This window comes from Anas platyrhynchos, chromosome 1 (assembly GCF_047663525.1).
Source record: "Anas platyrhynchos isolate ZD024472 breed Pekin duck chromosome 1, IASCAAS_PekinDuck_T2T, whole genome shotgun sequence".
Taxonomy (NCBI): domain Eukaryota; kingdom Metazoa; phylum Chordata; class Aves; order Anseriformes; family Anatidae; genus Anas; species Anas platyrhynchos.
In genome coordinates this window covers 55,220,569-55,245,905 of record NC_092587.1, presented here as the reverse complement: position 1 = coordinate 55,245,905, position 25,337 = coordinate 55,220,569, and the positions used below count along the sequence as shown (strand labels likewise).

Genomic DNA, 25,337 nt, shown 5'->3' with positions numbered 1-25,337 from the left:
AAAGACAGGGCTCGAGTCCCTCCCGGTGCAGCCCTGCTGACAGCCTCTCCTAGGCATGATCTAGCTGCTATGCCCCGAGTGAAGCACGTGCCCCCCCTCCCCGGTGCAAGCGCTGCGTATCCTCCTAGACGGCAGCACTCAGCTTTGCTTCTCTGTTTCACCGTGGAGCGTTTCCCAATCAAACAGGGCTGGGTCATTTTTAGAGCAACAGACAGACAAGCTGCAGGTCAGAGGCTATGGTTAGAGGACGTACGATATGAACTAAGAGCAGCGGTACAGAGAGGTGGATCTACAAGTCCAGAAGAACCGCTCCGTTCTGAAGGCCTGTGTGCTCAGCCAGGAGGTTTCATTTTAAGTCTCTGGGTGAATTAAATACAAACATTGCCAGATTTGTCTGAGAGCAAAGCTAGACAGATACGTGACCGCTGCAGCTTGCTTCCTTCAGCTTCACTTTAAATATCAACTGGACTCTAACAAGAAAGGGCTGCAGAAGCTCTCCCTGCTTCATCTGCTACAGAAGGCATTGCAAGCTTATCCGGCATCCATCAGGCCAGATCCTTACATCCTGTGTGGCTTCCTCCTCTCTTTTTATTAAAAGATTTGTCATTTATTTTCTTCCCTTTTGGGGATAGTCTAAGGGGGGGAAATAAAAGGGTCAATCCATTTTTCCCTGTTGGAGGATTCGTCCCTACTCCTACTCTTTCTGAGAAACTTGCCTGGAAAACATGGCAAACAAAATTCCAGAGACAGGCAATATGAATAAATCATCAAAATCAAAAAAAAATAAAGAAAAAAAAAAAGAAAAAGGAAGGGATTTGCCAATGTATTTGTCACTCCATCACACTTAAACAAACAAAAATCCCCAAACAAAACCCACGTACAAACCTGGTTCCCTGTACTCTGAAGAGCAGAATACTCTTTTGTAACAGAACCTATTCCACTGCATTACTAGCAAAAAGTCAGAGGGCAGAGAAGTGTGCTGAGGCCACGCATTCACCACCGCTTCATACAACAGTTAGAAGAATGCTGCACTTTCATTCTCCCTGTAACCCAAACACTCCCAACTTCAAATTAATGGACTTGATTAATCTTTGTTTTAAACCTTTTTAAACTGTCTCCAACAAAGAAAGCAAATCCATTGTGGGTAACTGGCTCTTCTGTATCCTACTGTCAGATGGTGAGGCATGAAGGTAATGGATAATATTCCTCATTCCTGGGTAAGAAAACCACAAAGGGAGGGCAGAGAGTATGAACTTTTCAGAAATCTTACACCTCTCTTTGCATCCTTCTCAGTAGCACTACCATGTATTGGGCCAATGGATGACAAATACCAGGCAGACGAATTGAGGAATTATGAGAAGGAGTACATCAGCACTTTAGGCTGCTGCAAGAACTGAGAATTGTTTCAGGCAAAATTTAGATTTGCCCCCGTTGGGTGCCGTTGTGTGCAGAACGCTCTTGCACTTGCAATATCCCGCCTCTCACCATCCAGACAATTTTCGTTAGGTTTTTGTTAGCCAATTAGCTATTTGACACGGTTGTGCAGAGCACTCTGCTCTTGTGACCAGTGCTTACCCTGGGTAGGCAGGGATGGCTGTGGGAGGTACTGCCCGGACTGCCCCATAAACCGTCCTTCCTCGGCCCCTCAGGTGGGCTCCCCGAAACGCGGCTGCTGTGGTGGCTGCAGTTGGATAGGGGAAGCCTGGAACTGGAAAGACAGACAAGGTGGAGGGTGAAAAGGATCCGAGCTCCTGCCCAGGGAACAACCGCCTGCTTCAAACAAGGTGACACAATAGCTCCACAGCGGTGGGACGTTTTGCATCAATCCTGCAGAGGGGCATGCTTCTATCCCAGCAAGCATCGGATACATACGTCCTGCTACACCATGGCCTTCAGGGGAAGAGGGGTTGCAGAGAGGTTTGGCATGCAAGAGGTTAATGCTTCGGCATGCCTTGCCCACCACAAACAGGGTACAAATCCCCCCCTTCTGACACCGCCATGCAGTCTGGTTAGAGTCCGAGAAGCGCAGAGAGTTACTATCAATACAGCAGGCGGCTCTTCCAAAACTGCAGAGGCTCTTTAAAATAATTTGTCAAGAGGCCCTTAAAGTCAATCAACTTACATCAGTCTCTTCCCTCCTTTCCCCTCCCACTCTTTGCCACCCAATCCTCTGTATGTTCATTTTAAAGCCTGAAAGACAAGATAGCCCATATAACAGCAGCAGAAACTTCCCATCAAGTGCCAGCTTTCCGAGAGCCCCTCTTCACTTAAAAAAAAAGCGTGACCAGGACCCGGCCCCACGCCTAGCGGGGCCTGCTTCATTACTCTTTAACGCTGGCGTGAACTGGCTCACGAGGAAACGATGGAAAGCCCTCGAGGCATCTGCAAATACTGTAAGGAGCAGATGCCCAGAAGGGAGCGAGTCGCCAGGCACGAACCCAACCCAGCGCGCGCCCAGGTGCATGCCACCGGGGGCCCTGCAGGCTGGTGGTTTAACAGCGTGTATAATATGTACTTTGTAGGGATTTGTCCCTTGGGTTTCTTTCATTTCCAAGGGGCCGGGGTTGGGGGGGTGGGGGGGGAAGGGGGGGAAATCAAGGGAATGGCCTATTCCTCGCACACACCCTCCCCTTGTTCTGCAGCCTCCTCATCGCTCAGAGCCCCATTCACCAGCACAGAAACACACTGCGGATGAACAAGTTACGGCCACTGCACGGTATAGGCTTGGGCTAGAGGTAAACTCCTTCCCAGCGAGACCCATCCTTTCAAGTATATATTATACAGACTGGAGAGAAGGGAAACAGGTCATAGTTAACTCAAGCACAGCAACAATACAGGGGGCCAATGGGGGCTACTTACTGATTAAAGGAATGTAAGTGTTAATACCCCCCCTTCCTGACAGGGGCACTGCGGCGTCATTGCCCAGCGAGACATCTGCTTGAAAGCTGGACGCTAATTTAATTTTAGAAAGAATAAAAAAAAAAAAAAAAAAAAGAAAAAAAGAAAAAAAAAAAAGAACGTAAAAAAGGTTATAAAGAAACAGCAAATTGAGAACATAAACAAACACCACTGCAGTTAAATGGCAGAAGTGGAAGTGTCTACTTAAGCTCTACCTGCATATAACTCAGGGCCGTACACCGCTCCAACCACAGGACTCAACTTCCAACCTGCAACAACAAAGACTGCAGTGAATGCCAAAATCTACACCAAGAGAAGGAGCAGGCAGCGTGGGGACGGGGGACAGTCTCTTGCATGCTCCCCAGCAGCTTCACATGCAGCAGCAGCAGCTCTTTCCCAATTTCGGCTTCACCTCAATCCCCCTTGGTGTAGATGGAGGCCAACTGCCTTTTTCTAATGTCAGGTTCTAGGGACGGGTCGCTGTGCTGGAGGGAACAGCCAAACGTCAGCTGATCCTCAGCAGGGCAAGCACGCCGTTGAGGGAATGCCAACTACCTTATAAGCATGTTTGCCACGAGCACCGTGCGACCCTGAAATTCTCGGCCTGACCCTTGCTGTCAGCTCCTCCACGCGCCCAGGGGAACGCCGTGGAGCCAAAGCCTCTCTCTAAAGCCAGCGGCCCAGCCTCTCGTCCCAGGGAGGTCAATTCACACCCTTAAATCCTCAAATCACCGTTCTGCCCTGTTTGCTAGAGACCTAAAAAAGCGCCGGTGATTGAGATTTCCTCGCTAACTGAACTACACAACTGTATCGCACAGAAGCAATTCACTCTGTTCCTCTCACGTTTGTTCCTCTCCGTGTTATTTTAGCGTTTCCTGCCTTCTTTGTGCTTCATCTTTTCAGATGAAAGCCTTCCCAGAGAATCGGTTTTAATATCATCTGGATAATTGGCAAGAACTGAAAATCACCAACACAAAATATCCAAGAGAGAACCCTTCAGGTCATCACTGGCCTGCCACTATAGAAGGGGTCTGAGGAGAAATACGTTCCCCAGTCAGATCTAGAGACCTGTTATCTCCCCCACCTTTCTCTCTGGGGAGAGGAGATGGGTGTCAAGCTAACAACTTGATCTGGGCTGGCCTCCACAGAGCATGGAGAGGGACGGAGAGACCTCATCTGTTCAGCGAGCCATCACACAGGCATTTCTACTGAAATAAATCCATCCCCTTCCTCTCTGTCTTGATTTAGGAGTCCTGACACACTCGCTGCACTTTTACCACCCCTACCCAGCCCAGAAACCACAAGAACACCATTGTGAGCTGCAGCCCATCAGCACCACCCCTTCACAGGCTGGCAGAGCATCACCGAGAGATGCAGCATGCTCCTCCACACGACTGGGCATGCTGCCCTGTACTGCCACCTCCGTGGCAAAATACTGATGCAATGGTGGCAATGACAGGACTGGGATCAAACCATCAATTTAGCAGCGATTGTACCACTGCTTATCAGTGTGCCTTAGGCCTGGCCTAATACCTAGTGCCGTTACGTAGTTTTAAAGCAGACACTGTTGGCTGATAAAGCAAAATACTCCTGCCTGCTATCATGTATCACCAGTCATTTGTTGACACCAATTTGTACACGTTTCTGTCCTTGCTTTCAAGACAATGTAATATGGCCGTGTTACCTTTTACTGCCGAATTTCCCAACTTCGCTCAAACACTAAAACTCAGAATCCCAGTCTTTCTGCTTGTCCCTATCCCTATTTTGTCCCTATCCCTAATTCCCCAGTTCTGTAACCAAAAAACGATTACATGATTTGTCAAGAGCCACACAAGTCAGCAGCAGAGCCACAAATAAAATTTGTATCTTCTGATTTCTGAGTCTTAGGTGGAATCAAAACAAATTCTTGCACCAGCAACTACCTATGCTTAGCTTCCTGCGTTGCTCTAGCTGTTCAGGAACATTTTCAGGCCAAGAAGAAATTTTCCTGCCTGGTTCAGGACAAAGACTCAAATTTAAAATGTGTATCAAAGCAGCATTCAGTTCTGTCAGCAGAAGAATGATTTTTTTATGCTACATGCGTCTATGCCATAGAAGTACTGCACAGACAGAAGAACCTAGATATCCCAGTGAAACAGGATTCTTCATTAACCAAACAACTTGGTCTTTCTCTATTGAGGTTCACTGGAAAATGGCTGAATACCAGACACGGCCTGTAACAACAAGTGAACACACAAACGGTCCAAGGCCTCTGCTTTCCCAGCTGCTTGGGGACAGTTGTACTTTTACTGCTAGAACCTAAGCTGAGATATATCCAGCTCTTTGGATTATAAACCATTTGTATTTAGGTATTTAGGTGACGGCCATCCCTCTGCAGACTGGCGCAGCATCACCTTGCGGCGGTGGCAGGTGACACATCAGACCTTGGGCTCCTTTTCTAGCTTGGTCACAGTGGGCACGTCACTACCCCTCTCTGCCCCAACTTCTCCACCTGAAAAATGGTAATCCTCCATAAACTCTTAGCTATACTGAACCCTAATGGTGTACATTAGGGCTTGGGAGTTGTTTCTTGATTTTGGTGGGGGCTTTTTGTTTTGTTTTTTCTTCCCTTGAGGAGGTCCTGATGAAACACTACAACATTCCCTTCACCAGGAAGCTTTTGTCTTCCTTCCAACCTTTCAGCACATCACCAGTCCCAACAGTCTCTCTTACCATTTGCGTATGGTGTGACCATCTTCTTGTTGGTCATCACTCGCGCTGTGGCATTGTTAACCTAAAAGCAAGAAAGGGGAAGGGGAGGAGAGGGAAGGAAGCAAAGGACATTAGGGAAAATGATGGAAAACTCTCAGCTATCTCACACACACACACACACACACTATACTTCTCTGAGCAAAAAAAATTAAATAACTAATTTTACAAAAATGCAGTTATTTTAAATTACTTTTAACAATTGCCATTTTAATTTTTAACCATTACAGCTAAACATGGCATTTAAAAATTATGCATTAAACAAAAGGCCAACAAGAGTAACGTGCAGATTCTCAGACACCCTGCCACCCTTTGGCGCCTGCGGTTATTCCCAGCTCACCCATCTCAAGGGCAAAACCTTGGTGATTTCTGTCTAGGCTCTGTTCGAGTGGCAGCGACCACATTTGCAGCCCAGGACAGGGAAACTGAAGCAGGTGCTGCACAAGCTGACCTGTTCCTTGAGCTCACTGCTGGGCTGGGGCTCACAGGTCGTATGCAGGTTGACTGCTTAGACAGGAAACCTGGAGTCCATCAGCTTTAGATTGGAACTGCCAAGGTTTGAGGAGGTTTTAGGAATGCCCCCAAAATGTTTGGACAGTCCTCGTTCACCAATTTCCTCCCTATCACTCTCAGATCTTTTTCCAAATTGTTTTATCCCCCCCGAGACACAAATCTCTGGGAGCAAAGAGAAGAAATGCATAGTGGAAGAGCTGAGTCTGTTGTTGTTGTTGTTGTTTTATGGTGCCCTCCACCCTCTTTACAGAGCTCTGCATCGTTCCAAGCGGTTTGATTGCTCAAGCAAGTGGGGTGTTACCACAGAGATGGTGCTGATAAAGAAAAGATGGACCAGTTCGGAAGCCAAGTTACTGCAGCCCCGTGTCAGACAGCCTCAAAGTTCTTGCAAGGAGGGTGAAGTTTTATCCAACATCAATAATTTATCAAAGCACATGCCAAATGGGAACTCAGGCTAGGGTTAAGAAGAAAAAAAAAAGAATACTATAAAAATCAAAGCTGCTCTAGGCCCTTGAGGCTTATGGAAAGGTGAGCGTACGCGGGGTGGGGAATCTGGAACTACATTTACTCTTGCTTCAGCCCCAAAACGATAGAAACATTACACATTTAAAAAAGAAAGAATGGGAAACAACAATGATGAGACTGAGAGCATGCAGTTAAACACACACAGATAAAAGAAAGAAAAAAAAAAAAACACAATTGATTCGGGGGTGGGGAGGGAGGAGGGAGGAGATAGGGTCTCACAGACAATCATTAAGATGGAGCGAGTGCCTGAAATCAGCTGCTACAGCAAAGTGCAACACAAGCACTTAAAGGAAAAATTGCCAGAACCGATCAGAAACCACCAGTCAGCAAAGAGACCAACAGCTGCATTTAACCGAGTAAAGAAAAAAAAACGGGGAGGGGAGGGAGAGAGAAAGAAAGAAAGGAAAGGAGCGGTAACAGCTACAAACAGGTCTCAGAAAGAGAGCGGCAGAAAGAAGGGGCAGGAGAGAGAGGGGAGGAAATGGGTGCATTAATAAAAACCAGCCAAACTGGAGTTCAGTAACTCTGAGTAAGATGTGCAAGGGGAAATCACCATGAAGTCAGTAATCAAACAGCTCAGACTGCTACAAAACGATATGTACATCCAAAGTCCAGGCGGCATTACTCAACAGCATTGAAAATAAAAGGGGGAGAGGGAGGAAGGAGGCGGGTGGGGACAACAAGTCAAATCACATTTTGTAGTGTTAATGTGAGATGGCAGATGGATTTTTTTCTTTCTTATTTAATTTCGTTCTTTTTTTTTTTTCGTAATTTTAAGAAAAATTAAAAAAGAAAAAATAAAAAAAAGCTTCTTCTCTAGCGCTTTCGTTTCACTTACCGCCAACTCGTACCATCGCCAGCATTGTGTATAGTTACCATGGAAAGAGTGAGTCAAGTGGAGGGCCCTAAACCCTAAACCATCGAAAAGGGAAATAAAAAGAAAAAAAACAAAAAAGAAAACAAAAAAAAAGCAAAATATGCAGACATCTTACTCAAAACGGCGGCTTTTTTTTTTTCCGTAATTTTCATATTCGATCAATATTTGCACTTTTTTTTTTGTTGTTGTTGTTCGTTTGTTTCAAGAGAGAGGGGAGAGAGGGAAGGGCCAGTTAGCCTTCACCACAGTGGAACACCAAACTGGCCAACGCCACCCCTTTAGGACCAAAGCGAGAGCTAGAAACGTTTAAAGACCGGCTCCCACCGTGACCGGGAGCCCTTCTGCCCCGCCGCCCTCCCCGCCCGCCGCGGGCATCGTCTCACACTTGCGTGGAGGAGAACTGGCCTCGGAGGAAAGAGAGGAGACTGGCTGGCCCCCTGCTTTCTGTGCGGACACAGAGTTAGAAGTCGGACAGTACTCTTTCGGTTAGTGTCGTTCAGGCCTGCTAACAGGAGATCGGAGCCTCGCAAACTGAAGCAAAGGAAAAAATCAAGACAGCAGAAGGGCAAAAATTTGGAGTGGGTGGGAAAAAAAGAAAAACAAAAAACAAAAAAGAAAAACAAAAAACACAACTCAATAAAAGGAAACGGAAAAGAAAAAAAATATACCCAAAACAACAATAAAAATATTTCGTAAAGGGGGGTAAACTTTTATACATTTCAGTGCGGGGAGGTGAAGGACACAGACACAAACACACACGCACACACGAGACTGGGATCCAAATGTGAAATAAGTGAGGCAAGACACAAAAAGAAATCAAAAGAATAAATATAAAGAAGAAATTGAATTACTGAAGACATGCACCTCGATTTTACGGCCCTCTACCACGGTGCCGTGTAATTTCTCCCTGGCCCTGTCTGCATCAGCACTATTCTCGAAAGTTACGAACCCGAATCCCTGCATGCAGCGGGAGAAGGGGGGAAAACATGCACATCGTTATATATTGAAATACTGATCTCTAGGTAAATAGAGAAAAAATATCACAGTATGAAATCGACATCAGCACAACTCAGCAATAACCTCCTAGAGTCACATTGTTGGTTCATGCATGTTTCGTAAATGAAGGAAATCAAAATTCAATAAAATAAAGGAACTGTAATCATAATAAGAATAATAAGAGTAATTAAAAAAAAAAAAAAAAGAAAACATAAAAGCAATTGAGGCCAGACCAAAAAAGAAGTACAAAGTTACTCGAGACAAATTTTTTTAAAATTTTTTTTTTCTTTCTTTTTTTTTTTTTTTTTTTACTTTTTCAAGCTGGTTCGGCCCACGCGGGGCTCCTGCCCTCTCTCTCCCTGACCATGAAGACGCACGCGGTGCCGACCCCACCAACCCCCCGGCCACGGTACAGGCCATCGGCACTGAGCAGCACTTGGTCCTCTTGAGCAGCCGCTGCAAGAGAGAGCAGCGAGCTGAGCTGAGTTCAGGCCCGGCACCGGGAATCCTGCGAAGCTTTGGGCAAATCAAAGCCTGAACCTTGCTTTTCCCACCTGTAAAACGGAGACAATAATAATTACCTACCTTGGAGAACGGCTGGGAGGAAGGGCTGTTTGTAAAGCATCCCTTGCAAGCTCTTCAGGGAACAGTTCATGGCTACTCCTAAACCTGTAACCTCCCTAATAACGCATGGGGAGGGCTTCTGGGTAGCACCAGATGAACATCACCCAAGGTGAAGATTTACAGTACTATGCAGTGGTCTAGTTTCAAAATTTGCCTACCTGTAAGCACCATGCTGGTCTTGAGGGTTAATCTAAACACCTAAATATGGATCTATTGGAAAAAGACTTTTTTTTTTCTGGTGTTTCTGCCCTACTCCTCCCTCAGAGCCTGCCACCCATCCCGCTTGGCTTTGTTCTGAGATGGCAACCTCTGCGCTGTGGATGACGAATCTCTGCCTAGAAACGCTATGAAGGCTGCAAAAAAAACCAACGTGCCCTGCTGGGTGCAGCCACAAAAGCTTGGGGACTACCAAAACGTCCTTTATTAGAGGGATTTAGGTTTGCTGAGCCCACGGTGGCACATGCAATGCTCCCGTCCCACATGCTGCCATCAGTTCATGCGGTCACATAGGAGGGCAGGGGAAGAGATCATGCTCACTTCCACAGAAGGGGAGCAGTGATGGTCAAGCAGAGCCAACAAGACCGAGGGAAGTAGGAATTAGCTGGTAGCAAAATGTATTTTACTACAGACAGCCACGAGGAGATACTCTTCATGCCACTGCAGGGAGCGGAGCCAAGCGAAAACTCAGCGACAGTCTGTGTTTAGGGTACCTTGAGAACAGGAGGAGGAGAACTGGCTCCTGGCTACAAGGCAAATACCACTCTAATGCACAGGCAGCAAGCTCTGCTGGCGCAGGAGGAGGGAGAACAAAGCCTGCATCTGATGCAATGGAAACTCCTGATGTTAAGCAGAGCACCAGGTAAGGCGAGCGACCCAAAGCACTGGCATGCTAGCCTGCATGCAGCTCAGGGTTGGCATGCGTGGACCCCCAAAAACCAGCATCTGGATTTCCAGGCACCGTTAGCAACGAGACACAAGCAAGCTGTCATTCTTTAAGTGCTTTTTTAAGGTCTGTACAATAGTAATCTTGGAAAGCCCCTTTGTGCATGCTGGCCTTTATCATCCACAGCTAGGTCTCCAGCACAAAACTATTATGTATTTGTAAAATGTAGGGGGTTTTTATTATTATTATTATTATCCTCTAGAATCAGCAATAACAAAAAATCCCTAGCTAAGCATTGTCTCATATTGAAATCAACAAGAACTCTCCTTTGGGCACCAGCCCCCTAATCTAAAATTTGGGATAATTTCATTTTGTCAGCTTAAAACATAAAGGCTATACAAATAACAAACCATTGCCTTGTTCTGAACAACATATATGTTTTCAGCAGAAATCAATTAAAATGGGAGCTACAAGAGATCAGGGCTAATAAATCAGCCCAACCGCATGCAGCTGTCAAGCAGGTTGCATGGAACTGATGGGGGGGAGTGTAATAGCCAAGCTGATTATGAAGGGACAGTGTATTTTATCTGCTTCAAAGAACCCCTACAGAGAAAGGGAAGACTGAGAAATAGAGTAACACGTTTCCCTCTGTTCGATATAATGGGGAAAAAGCATCTTGAAAAAGGTTTGGGGAGGAGGGGAGGTTCAGACTGCAGCAGCAATCTCTATTTCCCTCTTCTCTTTTGACATTAAAATTTCTGTTTGTTCTAGTCAATCCTGTAGAGCCTGAATGAGATTTATGTCTTCTGTGATGCTGTGAACTGAAAGCTGGAGAGCAGAGGGAAGGTAATTTTTTAGACATTAGCCTGCGCAGACTAGAACCAAACTAAGACTATTTTAATTCACATTTGTTTGTAATGAATGAAGTCTGTATGGGATTTTAAGAACAGATTATCATCAAACACCTTTAAACTGATTTTGAATTTTCTGTGTTTTTAATACGTTAAATCAAGAAAGGCTACAATCCGCATGCAGACTATCCAGGAATAATTAACAATGTGAACTAAAACGGAGTTAACTTGATTCTGAACAACTTAACTAATTAACCAGAAGTTTTGGTGTACTGACAGATCGGTCCTTGGCTTATGCAATGCTTTGTTGAAAACCATTTCATGTCAACGCTGAATTAACACTTCACATAGCTGACTACGGTAAGAGTCAATATTTGTGTCCGCTTGGTTAGTCTTCTTAATGCAACCCTTTGACATTCAAATTTTCAATCAGGAAAAATAGGTGAGCCACGCTTGACATTTCTATTATTTCTAAGTTTAAAAGCTAGCAATTAAATACACATATTTTTGATGTGGGAGAGAAAACAACACATACATATATTTTTAATTCCTTCTCACAGATGACCTGCAAAGAATAGGGATTAATTTGTACCCAAATACATATACAACAAGCAATTCTCAGTTTTCCCTCCCAAGGTTGGCTTGCCCTTAAAGAAAAATAAATTAAAAAGGAGGCAGATAACCAATATTTGCTAGCTCAGGTCTACAGCAAGCACTGGTTTGCCCCACAGTACTAGATATGGAGCCAGAGGAAGGGAAGATACAATCCTGGGTTAAGAAAAAAAGACTTAACGTTTCTAGAGTTTAGTTTATACAAATAACTCATGTTTAATAAGACTGTTATGATAACAAGGCTGAATTTTTCAACATTTCCCCCTCCACCGACTGCCAGGAACTTCTCCCAGGCAGAAAATAAATTTAAACCTCAACATACCCCACAAACACTAAATAAACCCTGCAAAAAAAATTTAGGACTTATGAGTAATTTGCAGGGCCAGACTAACCCCCTTTTTACCCAAAGGGCCTGAAGAGACCGAGTAACTGTCACCCTTTTAGTCTGGCCTCAGACTCTGCAATAAATAACAAGCAACATGATGAGCAGTGTAAAAAATAAATAAATAAATGTATATAGAGAGAGTATTTGAACGTTTCCATCTCTGAAGAATGAGAAAGAAAATTTACCATGTAACCGTAAAGGGAGAAATCAAAAGCAGACGGTTCTCCTGGGTGTGGCCAGAACACAGAAATTAAACAAAAAAAAACAACAAAAATATAAAATAAAATAAAATAAAACAAAAAACAGAAAATAAAAACAAAGGAAACTAAACAGAGCCCCTTGAAATCCATGCATTGTTAACCCTTTGTTTGTCATGGAGTTTAGACAGTCACCTCAGCAGCAGCGTCTTTGCCTTGTACCCCTAGAGCACGCAGCCAGCAATGGGCTTTGCCTTCCTCTACTGCTGTGCTCTTGAGTTGTTGGGTTGTGGGTTTTTTTTAATTTATTCCCCCCACCTTTGCTTATAAACAAACTTTCAGGAGCCTGAAAAAATACGGCCAAGGGGCAGAAGTTTAGGCTACCTGTTTCCAAGGCGTTTGAGAGAGGAGGAAGGTTTCAGCTATAATCCACCTGAGATGAGCAGGACTGGGTGCACCGATGGGAACGCTGCCCGAAATTCAGAAGCACAAGGTATCAGAGTCACACACTCACTTCATACTGGTGTAAATTAAATAGTGTAAACTGAGGCTGCCATCGTTTCAGCTGCCCTTCCAGCTTCCCTGTGCTGCTCTGGGGGCATCAGGCACGGATGCACAAAGCATCCACCCAGCTGCCTACCTGTGCCGTCTAGTGAAACAGATGCAGGAATTACTCTGGCTAAAGAAATGCAAATAAATAAATAAATACATCATTTAAAAAAAAAAAAAAATCCAAAGAAAAAAAATCAACAGCGGGGCTATTTTTAAGCTGGATCACTTCCCCGATCCAGCTTGTTGCGCCGCTCCACTGCCAATCCCTCCTGCAAAAACCGAGAAGGGGGCAGAGGACGGGGCTGAATGGTGGGATTGCAGCCAGGGCTGCGAGCGCTGGCGGCTCTGGATCAGCTCCAGCCAACTCGGAGCAGAGGTCGTGCAGCCCCACAATTTGCTGGTTGTGTGCTCCTCCTCCTCCTCCTCCCCCCCTTCATCTGACAGGGAGTTCACCTTGCTGTGTGGTCAGCAAGTTCAACATGCTAAACCAGCAGAAGATGAGCTCTTGCTTCTACTTCTCTCTCCCTGCTGGATTTTTATTTTTTTTTCCTTTTTTTCCTTTTTATTTTTTTTTCTTTTTGCTAATTTGGCACCCTGAATTCAAGTCCCTGCACGGTGACATGAGCACCACGAGGAAGGTGCCCCTTCCCACAAGGAGCACCAAATCGGCTTACGCTATCACTCCATCAACCTCAGCCTTAAATACTCAAATTCAAGTAAACCAGCTCACCGTGTATGGACAAATTTAACTCGTTAATTTATTAGTATCACTGAGTTGAAGGTGACCAAGGCAATTCACCGTTCTTAACTAAACTAGGACAAAAGGTCAGGTCTCCTGCAAACCGTGAGCATTATGAAGGGATTTGGTGACCTGAGAAAGTGACACTGCTTTATGCCTAATTTGTTATTAAGCCTCTTTGTGTTAATAACTTTATGTGAATTTCTGGCTCAACTGATGATATCTGAACAAAATTACAAAAATAGAATTAAAGTGAAAACGAGCCCTCTGGAACAAGGAAAGGTACTTGTTTCCCTGAGTAGAAACTAAATTCAGGACAGCGTGGCTCTCTCAAAGCACCTAATCCACTCCAAGAAGACATAAATGCACATGGCAAGCATACGGTCTTTTAGGCAGAGTTATTCAAACCTAAATGAGTATTATTAACCTGCAGTTAACTGCAAACATGAAGACTTAAGTGCTTCCATACAGCTTTCTGCACAGGTTTTTAGTTACTTCACGTTTCTTGATGGACCTCCACTCACTAATGGATGGAATTTCCTTGTGAAGACTGGACATAAGCCTCTACACAACCAATTTGTCAAGCAAACATGAAGCACTTCTAGATGCTTCAGTCCTGCACAAAAACCTGGAGACCAACCTCCTTTTTAAGGATCTGGGCTTCCAAATTGGAAAGCAGAGGGGAAAAACTTACGCTGACCTGAAACCTCGAGCTTGTAATCTGCACCTGCATGACCTCTTACCATTTAGCAATCTACAACGTGCTCCCTCCTCAGCCACTGCTTTGCTGTGTGCTTACGCTTTCTTGGTCTCTGAATGTCACCAAGGGCACATCTCAGAATGCCAGCTGGCACGCGGCTGGCGAGCAGAGAGCTTGGATTCCCTTCCCCTGCAGCTTCATGAATGTCACAGGCTTCTCGTTTAAAGTGCAACACGAGCAGACCGCAGGAATTCTGCAAATGTGTCTGCCCGGTCAGTTCAGCACAACCGTGTCAAAACCTGCATCTGCAGGATGCTTCTCCGCTGACGAGGGGAGCAGGAATCCTATCCCTCGACTTCCTCTGGAGGTGTTTTATTCAGGGTTCAGCAAAGTGGATGGTGAGCTGCAGCCGTGAGCAGGATGTTATTTAAAGGCCTTTATTTACATGGGTCAGAGCTCGAATTGTTACGGTAAACAGGACAACTGCAGCAAACAGCTAGCTTCCAGGAAGCAAGCAAAAAATAGTAAATAAATCAGGGGAAGGCTGATGTCGTTCTGTCATACAAGCTAAAGAATAAAACGAAATGAAATTCAAGGGATGTTTGAGGTTTACACCTTGTTTTTCATACGGAGCAAAGCAGTATCAGTGTGAAGTCTACCGAGGTCCACCTAATCCTACTAAACAGATTGAATCTGGGCAGAAACTGAGTTAGGAAACAAGAACTCACACTGCTTTCAGAGGAGGATCAGCAAAACTCATTACTACCTGCCTCCTCCTCTGCTGTGATGCAGGAAGCCAACAAACACCACTTCCTAAGCCAAGCACTAGAACCTGCGGTGCGAGGCGGCCGCGACGTACGCACGCAGCTCGTCCTTTGGCCACCAAACTTCCTAAAAGCGTGGAGATCCCAAACACGTAGCCTGTCCTCTACAGTTCCCTCGGGTGCAGCGTCAGGGCCTGGTCATCTCAGGTGGATTCGAAAGGAAGGACGCAAACCACAGGTTTCCTCCAGGCCCTCCTGCCCGCCAGCGCTGGAGCGCTTCCAGCAGAAGCTCCTGCCCCAGCCGGGCAGGGACAAAGCGCTGCTCGACCCCATCGTCCGCTGGGTGGGGGCAGACCCAGGGCAGCGTGGGATTCACCGCTGTAACCTTTTAAATGTTTTCAAAACATATAGAGAAAACTCTACACCCTCAGGAACCCAGGGGAGGGAAGGGAGCATTGAGAACACAGCACAAGGCAGGCAGCAGGAGCATCTGCTTTCGGATTCCCAAAAGAGAGGAGGAGGAGAAGAAGAGAGAGAGGTTTCATATCATTAGATTAGAATGGAAACCACAGGGCAGGAAAATGCATTCAGATTTATTTTATTTTTTTTTCCTAAGGTGGAGGAAGAACCCAAGAGTGAGTGAGTGGCCTCCAGAAAGATCCGTTTCCTTTGCTTCACCATCAGATCACCAAACTGTTTGTCCATTGTTACGTGAATACCAGGTGCTTCGTGCAGCTACACCCCACTCAAACACTGGGGCCTCCCATTTTCATGCTAAGCAGGAGTAATCTTGCATTCTTTTTTTTTAAAAACATTAATTCTTTTGGGTAGAGAAGGATGCAAGGATACCACAAAATTATTCGTTGGGCGTTTTCTCATTCTGTTCAGATTCTGCCCCATCCCTCACATCGGCTACCAGTTCTGCAACTGCTTTTTGCTCTAAGATGACAAAAAAGCAGCAGAAAACTGCACGGTCAAGGACTCGAAGAATATCTCTTTGGATTGCTTTCGTTTTTCATATGTTTATCAAGGGTTCAGGACGAGATTGATCAAGGAACTCTTCAGCAACAATTTCTGCTTTAACTGAAAACCAGAAGCCTTGGGCTTTAACAACTGCAGAAGAAAACAGTTTTCATAGTCCTAAATCAAGTCTTCACAGAAAGCCTCCTATGTTAGTGTTGCCCAGAAGGAAAAGGGCAGCCGTGGGCGTTTAATATAGGGCTGTATGGATGGAAAAGTGAGGGTGAAGTTCGTGTATGGAGAAGAAAACGCTGTGCTGGAAAGCACAAGCAGAGGGAGATGGAGGATAGAGCTCACTGCTTTGTCAGGACAGTTATTTTTGCCCTTTCTTTTGCAATTACATCCAAAAAAGTAGAGATCTGATAGAGGCCAGAGGCTATTCCCAAAGCCAAATAGAAATGACTAAAACCGGGTCTAATTCGCAGACAGCTCTGGCCTATAAATATCAGAAGAACAGCAGAGAGCAGAATAAATATTTACAAACTCAGCATAGCTGATTGTTTTGGTAAAGCGTATAGATTTTTATCCACAAGGCAAGTACAGCTCTCTAAGCCACATAGCCATTTACTCGTTCAGACTGTTTTATTAAAAAACAAAACAAAACAAGAAAAACCATGCTTGTAAGCCCAAACTAAGGATGGGGAAAGGGCTAAATCTCCTTTGTTTTGTACACAGGTCAGCTGCTTTCTGGTTTCCAGATAACGCAGAGACTGAAGAAGTTCCCAATGCGTCTTGGTGAGCACATGTTGAAATTTGCAGAGGGCTCTGAACATGAACAGACCCCAGGACACATGTTGAAGCAAAGAGGCCACCTTAAGGTCGTGAACCTCAAATTCAGGAGAAAGACATACAGGCTCTACACGGAAACTGCTTAGCTGAATTGCAACTTCAAAATCTCTTGTGTGCATGCACACATGTGCACACACGTGTGTGGGGGGAGTAGGGAAATTTTGTTTTAATTGAAAATGGGAATCTTAGCATTGATTAAGTCAAGCAGAGTATAGACATGCACTGTGCAAGCTTCCCCCATAGAGCTTTGGCAATGCACCTCGCTCCTGACCTGCACAACTCCCTGCTATTCCAGTGCTGAACCTCCTGGGCAGAGAGAGAATCACATCAATTTGTCATTGTGGTGATACTGGTTACGTGATGAGAACCAATTGCCAATTAGGACAAAGATCACTGAATCTCTCTGCAACTGACCTAAGCAACATCTGAAATCTCATCTCCAGAGAAACAAATTACCATTAGCTCTCAACGAAACCTCCCTCTTAACACGTTTTGGAGATGAAGATAGGTGTGCGAATGCAAATTCAGTGGGGGGAGGTCCACGGGGGTAGGGCAAGGGGAATGAGGATGCTTTTACGAAGCATCAGATATCTCAAACGTGAAAGGTCAGAATCTCAGAAATACCAGGCAAGTCTGCAAAAGAGAGTAAACAAAATCCTTCCACATTTGAGATATTACACTTTTTTTCTCTGGAAGTATTTTAATGCAATGAAGATGGGGGGTGAGGGGAGTGGGGCTATTATGCTTTGTTTTTACCAGCTCCCGTCACATGGAGTTGTTTTTACCTTATTCTGCCTTCCCCACAGGGCACCCATTGCTAGTGCAATGAGAAGGGGTTGGTATGAAGGCTCAGCTGACTCCCTGTTTGCTCAAAAGGCTGGGGAACCTGATCCCACGTTACAGACAGGAGCGTCTAGGAGCATTCGTACATGCTGCCCAGAAATGACCATGCTCAGAGTCTGGAGTCAGAGGGAACAGGAGACAGTCCTCAAAATAGGTTTTCCCTTCCCCCATCACGCTAATTCCTGCTGATCTCTACAGAGTATATTCTCTAGGCAATGAACTGCCTTTTACTCTGTGCAATCAAAACAAGAGAAGCAGGTACAGGAACAGGACTTACCTTGGAGCCGCGCTCATTAAAGATTATCTCTACATCAAGGATTTTGCCGAATTGCTGCAGAGACAAGGGGAAAGAAGAAAAAAAAAAGATTTATTTTTGGCAATCAATTTTTTGTACCTTTTAGGTGCTGGCTTAACACAAGAAGGGAGGTGAGAATATTTCCATTTCCAGCATACAAGCAAAAGCATAAAATCCCAGTGACATGACCCAGTTCTCTCAGGTTAGGACACACAAAACCTCTTGGTCACAGACCCCAGGTTTTCTCATGAAAGTCTGAAGGAAGAAAAACAGTCTCTACAAGAGTTTTAGGGATTTCAGCTGGTTTCCCCCTGCTGGCTTCCCCCTCACCTCTTTTAATCTAAACAGCTCTTTCTTTCCTCATTCCACTATTTTATCTAAGACATGGTTAAATGATTTCATCTAAGACTTCTAACAACAGTCCTCAAACGTAATTCAGCATTTCATCTTCCTCCTGAAGTGGCTATCACAAAGAAACTGAACAGTGAGGATGTTTCTCTGGAGGGGATAGTCACAAAAGACTCCCGGCCCTAGAAATTCCAAAAACTCTAAATCCCCTCGTTTTCCTCCTTTACTTTTGGAAACTCAGCCTTCAAAAGAATTAAGGGAAGATTCAGAAACTGAACACGGCCAAATCACAACAGGTCTTTTTTGTTTGTTTTCAAAAAAGATCATTCACTTCAACCTGTGACATACAGGAAGCTGCTGAAAACCCATGTAACTTTGTCATGTATGATGATCCCGATTTCTGCCTTAGCCTGGAGACCCCAGGGGAGAACAGTGCCCCGCTGCTCTGTGCTGTTTCAACAACTGGCTCCAAAGATCTCACCACTTAGCACAGAACAGAAAGTGGGAAATGAGGGCTACAAGCTAGCAAGGCAATTTGCCACACCGAGGAACCATGTATTGATCACATCCCTTGCCTGGGAACATATTTTAGTATTTATATTGATCTGGCCAGATTCAAACCAGTATTCTGTACATAAAGGTATTAGCACTTCAGCAGAGCCCCACAATACTCTGTCAGCTAGAAATATCAGTGCTGTAGTTATTTCCAAATGGGAGGTTTACTCTCCAGAAAGACAGCTCCAAGATCTCATTCTCAGGAACACACACACGTGGAGCCTTCATTCCAGAAATACCTATTGCTTTCAAATCAAATACGTACCCCATCCTTTACCAAAGCTCTCAGCAACACGGTTTTCATCTTACTGCCTGCAGAAGTTTTAAAGGAGGTAGGAAATGAAGGAAGAGGCAACAGGAGAAGAAAGAGTGGCTTAAGACTAAGGAAAGATGGTGAACACAACCTCTGGGCATTGAAATTCTACTTTGCCACAGTGCTCTTAATACAATATTTGCCAGTTGTTTTTTTTTTCAGTCAACCTTTCCATATGTAGTCGAGTAGGTATAATGCTTATTTTCTGGGCGCTCTGCTTGAAAGACTTGTCTCCAGATTTGCAACTGTGGAACATTTGCAACAGCAAGCTATGATGACTACAGAGAAGCTTTGAATATGTAAAGCAGTAAAAAGCTATTAAGTCCCTTCAATCGTCTTTATGCAAACCGAATACTTCCAACAATTTTAGCCGTAGTTTCTGTCTGCTCCCATCTTCCATTCTTAAAAAGGAGATGGTTGTATTCTTTTACAAATGCTGGATCACAGATGTTGTTTTTACTGTTCTATTGTTTAAGGACAATACTTGATCTCCTATTCATCTCAAAACAATTGAATTCACAATATCCTACGTTACCCGAAGTTTGAATAATGCTAATGTAAACGTGAACAGTGACTGCATCTTCCCTGAAACCTCAACATCTCAACAGCTTCAGCTTGATCCATGCTGGATCCTCTTTTGACCACTGCTGTGCCAATCACAGCGAAAATACATTTTCTATTTCTATCCCACGCTTGGTGTGGGCTTGTCTATAAAGGAGATTAGCCGTTGATTGCTTTTTGTTGTCTTTGTTGTTTGGGCACTGCCATGAAAGAAATCAGTCATGATTGCTTTCTTGGTAGACTATTTCAGTGTAGTTACACGACAGGGGCTGAACCAATTTAACAGCTCACGGCTGCCAAAGGGCTGTCCCTGCTCCTTCGTCCTTCCTGCATGGGCTCCCCAGCTTCCTAAAGCTGGCCCCCGTTCTCATTCTCACCCGCAGATAAACTGATACAGCTCATCAATCCCACCAAAAAAAAAAAAAAAAAGCCCAAGAAATGGAATAAATAAGACATTTTTGATGCTTTACTGGTTCAAAGGGTCAGGAGAGTGTTAGGGCTCTGGGAAGCAAGGGAGGATGGAAAGCTGCACACTCAGCCCAAGAACAGGATCTGTCCCTGCCAGATCAGCTCAGCTGCCGAGCCCTGCCACGCGCGCTGAAACAGCCGGGCTCTTGATAGATGCAAATGCCAAAATTATTTTCAGAATCTTCAGAGCCATCAAAAATCACCGGTTTCTTCTTCATTAGAATCATCTTCAAAGAGAACAAACTGTGCAGCTTCTGGTGCACAATTATGCCTTGCCATCTTCCCCTTTCTCCACACCCAGCTGGGCCTGGGTACTCGGGTATCACTGCCAGAGCTGTTTGCCAGCCCTGTTCGGCCAAGCTCACTGCTCAGGGTTTCCACACCAACAGGAAATCCTGCCTTGTATGTTTAATTCCTCGGGAGCAGTAAAAAGCTGGTGGTAATTCTGAATGCAAGCCGTCTGACCCAACTCCGAGACAGGTGGTAGGGCTGTCTCTGTGCCTCGAAGATGAAGGAGATATATATGTTGTTTCCTCAATTATAATTAAGATCATCAAATCCTACTGCTGCAGCAAGCACCATGTGAAGCCTGCTGCAAGGGGCTACAGCCACCTGTGCAATCTGCCCCCATCTCTGTTCCACCTAAAAACTGCGAAGAAGGAGGGAAGAAACTTTTGGGGACAGAAGGGACAACAGCAGCTAACTGCTGAACTGAGGTTTGCTTGCTGGGGAGGGGTTTCCTGCTCTGTGAAATTCCCTGGAAGAAAGGAGTGTGGCTGCGAGGCAGGAGGACGAGTGCTGGGCTCTCCAGGACTCTGCCACAGCTGCTCTGGCAGCTCTGAACATCATGGCTCTTGTCCTTAACTGCTGCAATGGTTACAGCAGGTCCAGGACTGGAGGCACTGTTTTGTGTTTTTTTTTTTTTTGGTAGCAGGCCAGAATTTTCCTGAAGAACGAAAGCAGGGGGAAAAAAAAAAAAAAAAAAGAACTAGTTCATTTTAGCGGTTTATATCTCCTTCAAAGCTGAATCTAATTTAGAGGAACATAAAAAGGCACTTTGTTCTCCGATGGTGCTTCCCCTACCAAATGTCAACAGCTTACGGCAAACAATGGAAGTTTTAAGAGCTCCTTTGCAAGAGGTTACAAATTTTGTATGGAAAATGCTAGGCCGTGTAAATAAAAGGGTCAACACCAAATGCCCTCCTAGTAATTTTTTAAAATCATGTATACAGGCATGTTTGTGTTTTACAGCAGACAGAGGGTCTGGCCAAATAAAACAAGATCCATGCTTAGGTCATCCATGATGGGGACTAACCCTCTAATCTCTAACCTTGAAGACATGAATCACTGTGCTCACAGACCTGCCTCTTTCACTCAGTGATTACCATGAACATCTATTTACAACGCGGCACAGCAGCAGTGGAAAAAAAAAAAAAAAATCCTGACCAGAGTTCACAGCCTCTGAAGAAAGCATTGTGGAGTTACACATCTCAAATGCTCCCCACCGTGACTTCAACAGCTTGCTGTGTGACCAAGGAGCCAGCACGTCCCGCTACACGTCAGGTTGTGCAAGAAGCCTCCTCTGTGAATTGGTCGTGCAGCAGAACCATATCAATCATACGGCAGGTGGGGACGTATGTGTGGTTTTTTGTTGTTTTGTTTTGTTTTCCGTAAAGCAGGTAAATGAGAATCATCTCCTATACGACAGCAGCAGGGGCTGTTGGAAATAACAGTTTTAAGGAGCATAAATGTATTAAGAGACCTCAGCTATGAACAGGACACAATTTTCTTGCTTGAACTTTTCGTACCTTATAATAGACGCGAGGGCATTGTGCAAGGAAGAGCATGCACTCTTTGTGTTTCTTTCTACCCAGATGACACGAAGGCAGCAGATTTTTCCAGCAGAGGCCATAACTACATTACATATAATAAATTTGAGAGATCTGGCACCAGAGAGCTTTTGCCTTCCAAGGCACTGACAGTTTCATAGGGCCCCTCCTGTCTGCTCTGTTCCAGCTGGCCCTACCTCCTCTCTGTCTAGAGCTTTCAAAAATCAGCTCTAAAACGTGCCAGACAAATAACTTAACCCTAAAGATGCCGGTAACAGTAAGTAAAGGTGAATTCTATAGAAATTATGGAACAATAAAAGGTAATGTAAGCCACCATCTGACAACCTCATATCCCTGCAACAGAACTTTGTATGCCCAAGCAGCTTTGCAGTGGCCCTACACAATTCACTTAGAGGCGAGTGCAGTGAGCTACCTAAACCTAGAAGATACATAACAGTCCTTTTTCAAAGAGGGTTTAAATTCCACTAGAAATTCAAGATTGCCAAGAAACAAATTGCCTATGCAAGAAATAATTTCAGGACCTCAGGCTTGAGGTGCGTGAGCAATGGTGCTCTGCCTGCAGGACAGGTCCCAGCTGCACAGAGTGCCCCTACAACCCCAGCTCCCTGCTCCATGGGCTGTCTTTCATCTGGGACCAGCTGTCTCCATCATAGGACGTATTAGTCAGTGCTTAGTTATGACAGTCTGGAGTCTGCCAGAGCTGAACCGCTATCAAGGCATGAACTTCCTCACCTAAAGCTGGGTCATTGCTCTTCAAAACAGTGGGGCCAAGCCTGCTGTGCCTTCAGCCAAACTGCACCAGTATGCTCGGCTGACAGGAAGATAAAAGCAACAAAGATTTGTAAACCAAAGCTCTACCATAGTTTAGCAGCTGAATAGATGGTAAACAAGCACCACCAAGCCCTTATTAGGGTTGACCTGTTGCCCAACACACGTTTTCTAAGAAACCAGCCTTTAAAAGGAAGCCACACAAAGAGCACAGATTTCTAACAGGATTTACAGACCGCAGCCAGTGCGGCAAACAAAGTGACAAGGAGTATGGTTTCCTCAGTCATTCATTTTGGTCTGACTCACAAAAGATTTTCACACAAAAACAGCGAGATGCAGGTAAACAGTACCACAGGGTACCGCTCCAGAGATCTTAACGGCGGGCTGGCTTCCAGAGTACATTTCCAGCTACTTTTCCCTGCCTTGTGCCATCCCTGGAGACGTGCCTGTGCCTCAGCCTGGTGCTGCTGCCACGTGAGAGGTGCTTGGAGCCGTGCCCACAGACATGGCATAAACTCGAAGCTCGGTTTGGGAGGACTCCACACAACCCTCAGGAGACAGAGGGTCCAACAGCTGGTGACAGCTGAAGTGACACATGTACCTTTGCAGAGAAATGCCACGGTCCCCAGCTATTCAGACAAAAGCAAGGCTGCTCAAGCAGCACAGAGTCACAGAAGGTGAAACATCTGGAAAAAACAGCATTGCCTCTTCTGAGGCTACTCGACAGCATCAGCAGGGACAAAGTCCTGCCCTGTGACAGGGCCGGAGCTCTCCCCTACCACAGGAAGAGCGAGGGGACAGGAGTCCTCACAAAGAGCACACCTCGTGCCACAAGTTTTGTTCCCCTATTTTTGTTCCCTACACGGTGCTGTGTAGGACTGGCTACATGTGATCAGTGGTCAATGCTAGTCAAAGACTAAAGAAGCTAAAACACGTCCTGCTATACAGAAGATAGATTTCCTCCTTCAGATGTCCAATCCAGTCGAAGAGCAGACTCCCCTTCCACAACTTTCCTACTATTCTCGGCCTGTTTGCCTGTTTACTTAAATACCTAATGAATAGTTTTCTGACATTTCCCATAGTTGTGTATCACAAATTACTTGTGGATTTGCATTCATTTATTGGCAAATACAGGCTTAAAATCCTACCAAAATCTTAGTAGGAAGAGCTGCAGTCTAGTCTGCTATTGCTTCAGCCTCAAAGTGTAGGCCTCACAGAGGTGTTCGGTACTCTTTGACACCAGAAAGAAATTAGGTGAGAAATTATATCCACTGATATATTTTAAGAAATGCAATGTACCAAATTGTTTCCCCAGAAGCCAAGACCTTCAGGTTACGAGACTTCCCGAGAATATCTATTATGGAGCTCCCAGAGCTGAATTGTTTGGATCACACAAAGCAGTGGTCTACCACAAACATGAAGAGTCTTGCAGCAGAGATATGAATTATGCTCAGAGAAGGAAAATTATAGCATTGCCTTCCTTAAAATCTTTTATTTAAAAAGAATAGTCACTGCTCTGTCACCTTTAATAGGTAAAATCATTAATAACTTAATTAACTGAAGTTAAAAGTGACAAAATGGTCACTTTTATATAAAACTGCTATGCATTATTGCTGCTGTAGCTGATAACGCACAAAACTCCTTTATCATCGGGGCTAATGATGCTCCCCACCAGAAGCAACTAACAGTCTAAAGGTAGTAGCCATGAAATGATATACATGAAATGTTGCTAAAAAAAATTAAATTTATAAACCAAATTCTTCTGGCCTCCTTTTGAAGCCAGAACCTGAGAAGTTTCCCATCTTCTGCACTGCTATCCTACCTTCATCTACAATCTTCCTCAATATATTCCTTGTTTTTGTCTTATACTTTCTCCTGTTTTAAAAATAAGAGAAGATTTGTAAGCACTTGAGAGTGTTTCACCAAGGTAAATTCAGAGAAAAATCAATTCTGACTACTTGTGCTGTTGCTCTCACAACAGATAAGTAGGATTTAGTACACAGTTGTCCATATGAACCACCAAAGCAAAACTTTGATTGTTTTTGTGGAGGTAATTCATGATTCTGCCTGCAAATAGACAGATTTTCCTTTCGCAGGCAGTCCAACCCAGCCTCCATCTTCCTCAGGAGACTCTGAAGGCCATCAGAACTGACCATATTAACTCAGCCAGTTTTATAGTGGAAGGCAAATTGCTTCCTGAGGCCTAAGAGTGAAGGCATCAGTCATGAGATACAACCACAGACACCAGCACAGCACAAAGCTGAAAGGACTGGGAACACACTGAGGGGAATGAGCTTTTCTCCTCCATACATTGTCCATTAAGGAAGGAAGGCAGCCTACCAGCAGTTAAGGAGAAGATGCTACCATCATGTGAGAAGCCTTATACAGGTTGTAGAATGTCCCTCAAAAACTGGATAAGATTTTGAAAAGATGGACTAACTTGTTTTTAACTCTGAGAGCACTCTTTCACTCCCCCATAAGATCCTTCATTATTTAAAATTAGCTTAAATGACTACGACTTTTACCTTTTAAGTTAATTGTGAAAATTCTCAGTTTCCAACTGGAAAATCTTGTTATGAGTGTAAACAAGATTTAAATCCCTATTAGAAAAAAACCCTTATCATCCATGCATAAGCACATGGACAGCACGGACTAGTCATCTC

The 25,337-nt window shown here is 44.7% G+C and overlaps 1 protein-coding gene across 39 annotated transcripts in view; it reads right to left on the bottom strand.

The window, feature by feature from the left end:
• The window catches only part of RBFOX2 (RNA binding fox-1 homolog 2), a 157,508-nt gene that overhangs the window by 19,729 nt on the left and 112,442 nt on the right, over positions 1-25,337 (bottom strand). For 24 of the 39 annotated variants that reach the window (XR_005262598.2, XR_005262601.2, XR_005262599.2 and 21 more), the window contains 6 exons: positions 17,794-17,847; positions 8,426-8,518; positions 5,611-5,671; positions 3,114-3,167; positions 2,860-2,952; positions 1,576-1,708 (listed from right to left, as the gene is read on the bottom strand). Coding sequence is in view for 29 of the 39 variants with exons in the window: in XM_038172987.2 (XP_038028915.1) it covers positions 1,576-1,708; positions 2,860-2,952; positions 3,114-3,167; positions 5,611-5,671; positions 8,426-8,518; positions 17,794-17,847 (488 nt within the window). In the remaining 10 variants the exon portion in view is untranslated. Of the gene's footprint in view, positions 1-1,575; positions 1,709-2,122; positions 2,191-2,859; positions 2,953-3,113; positions 3,168-5,610; positions 5,672-8,425; positions 8,519-17,793; positions 17,848-25,337 lie in introns of all 39 variants that reach the window. The other 15 variants (XR_005262603.2, XR_005262602.2, XR_005262606.2 and 12 more) reach the window with 7 other exon arrangements.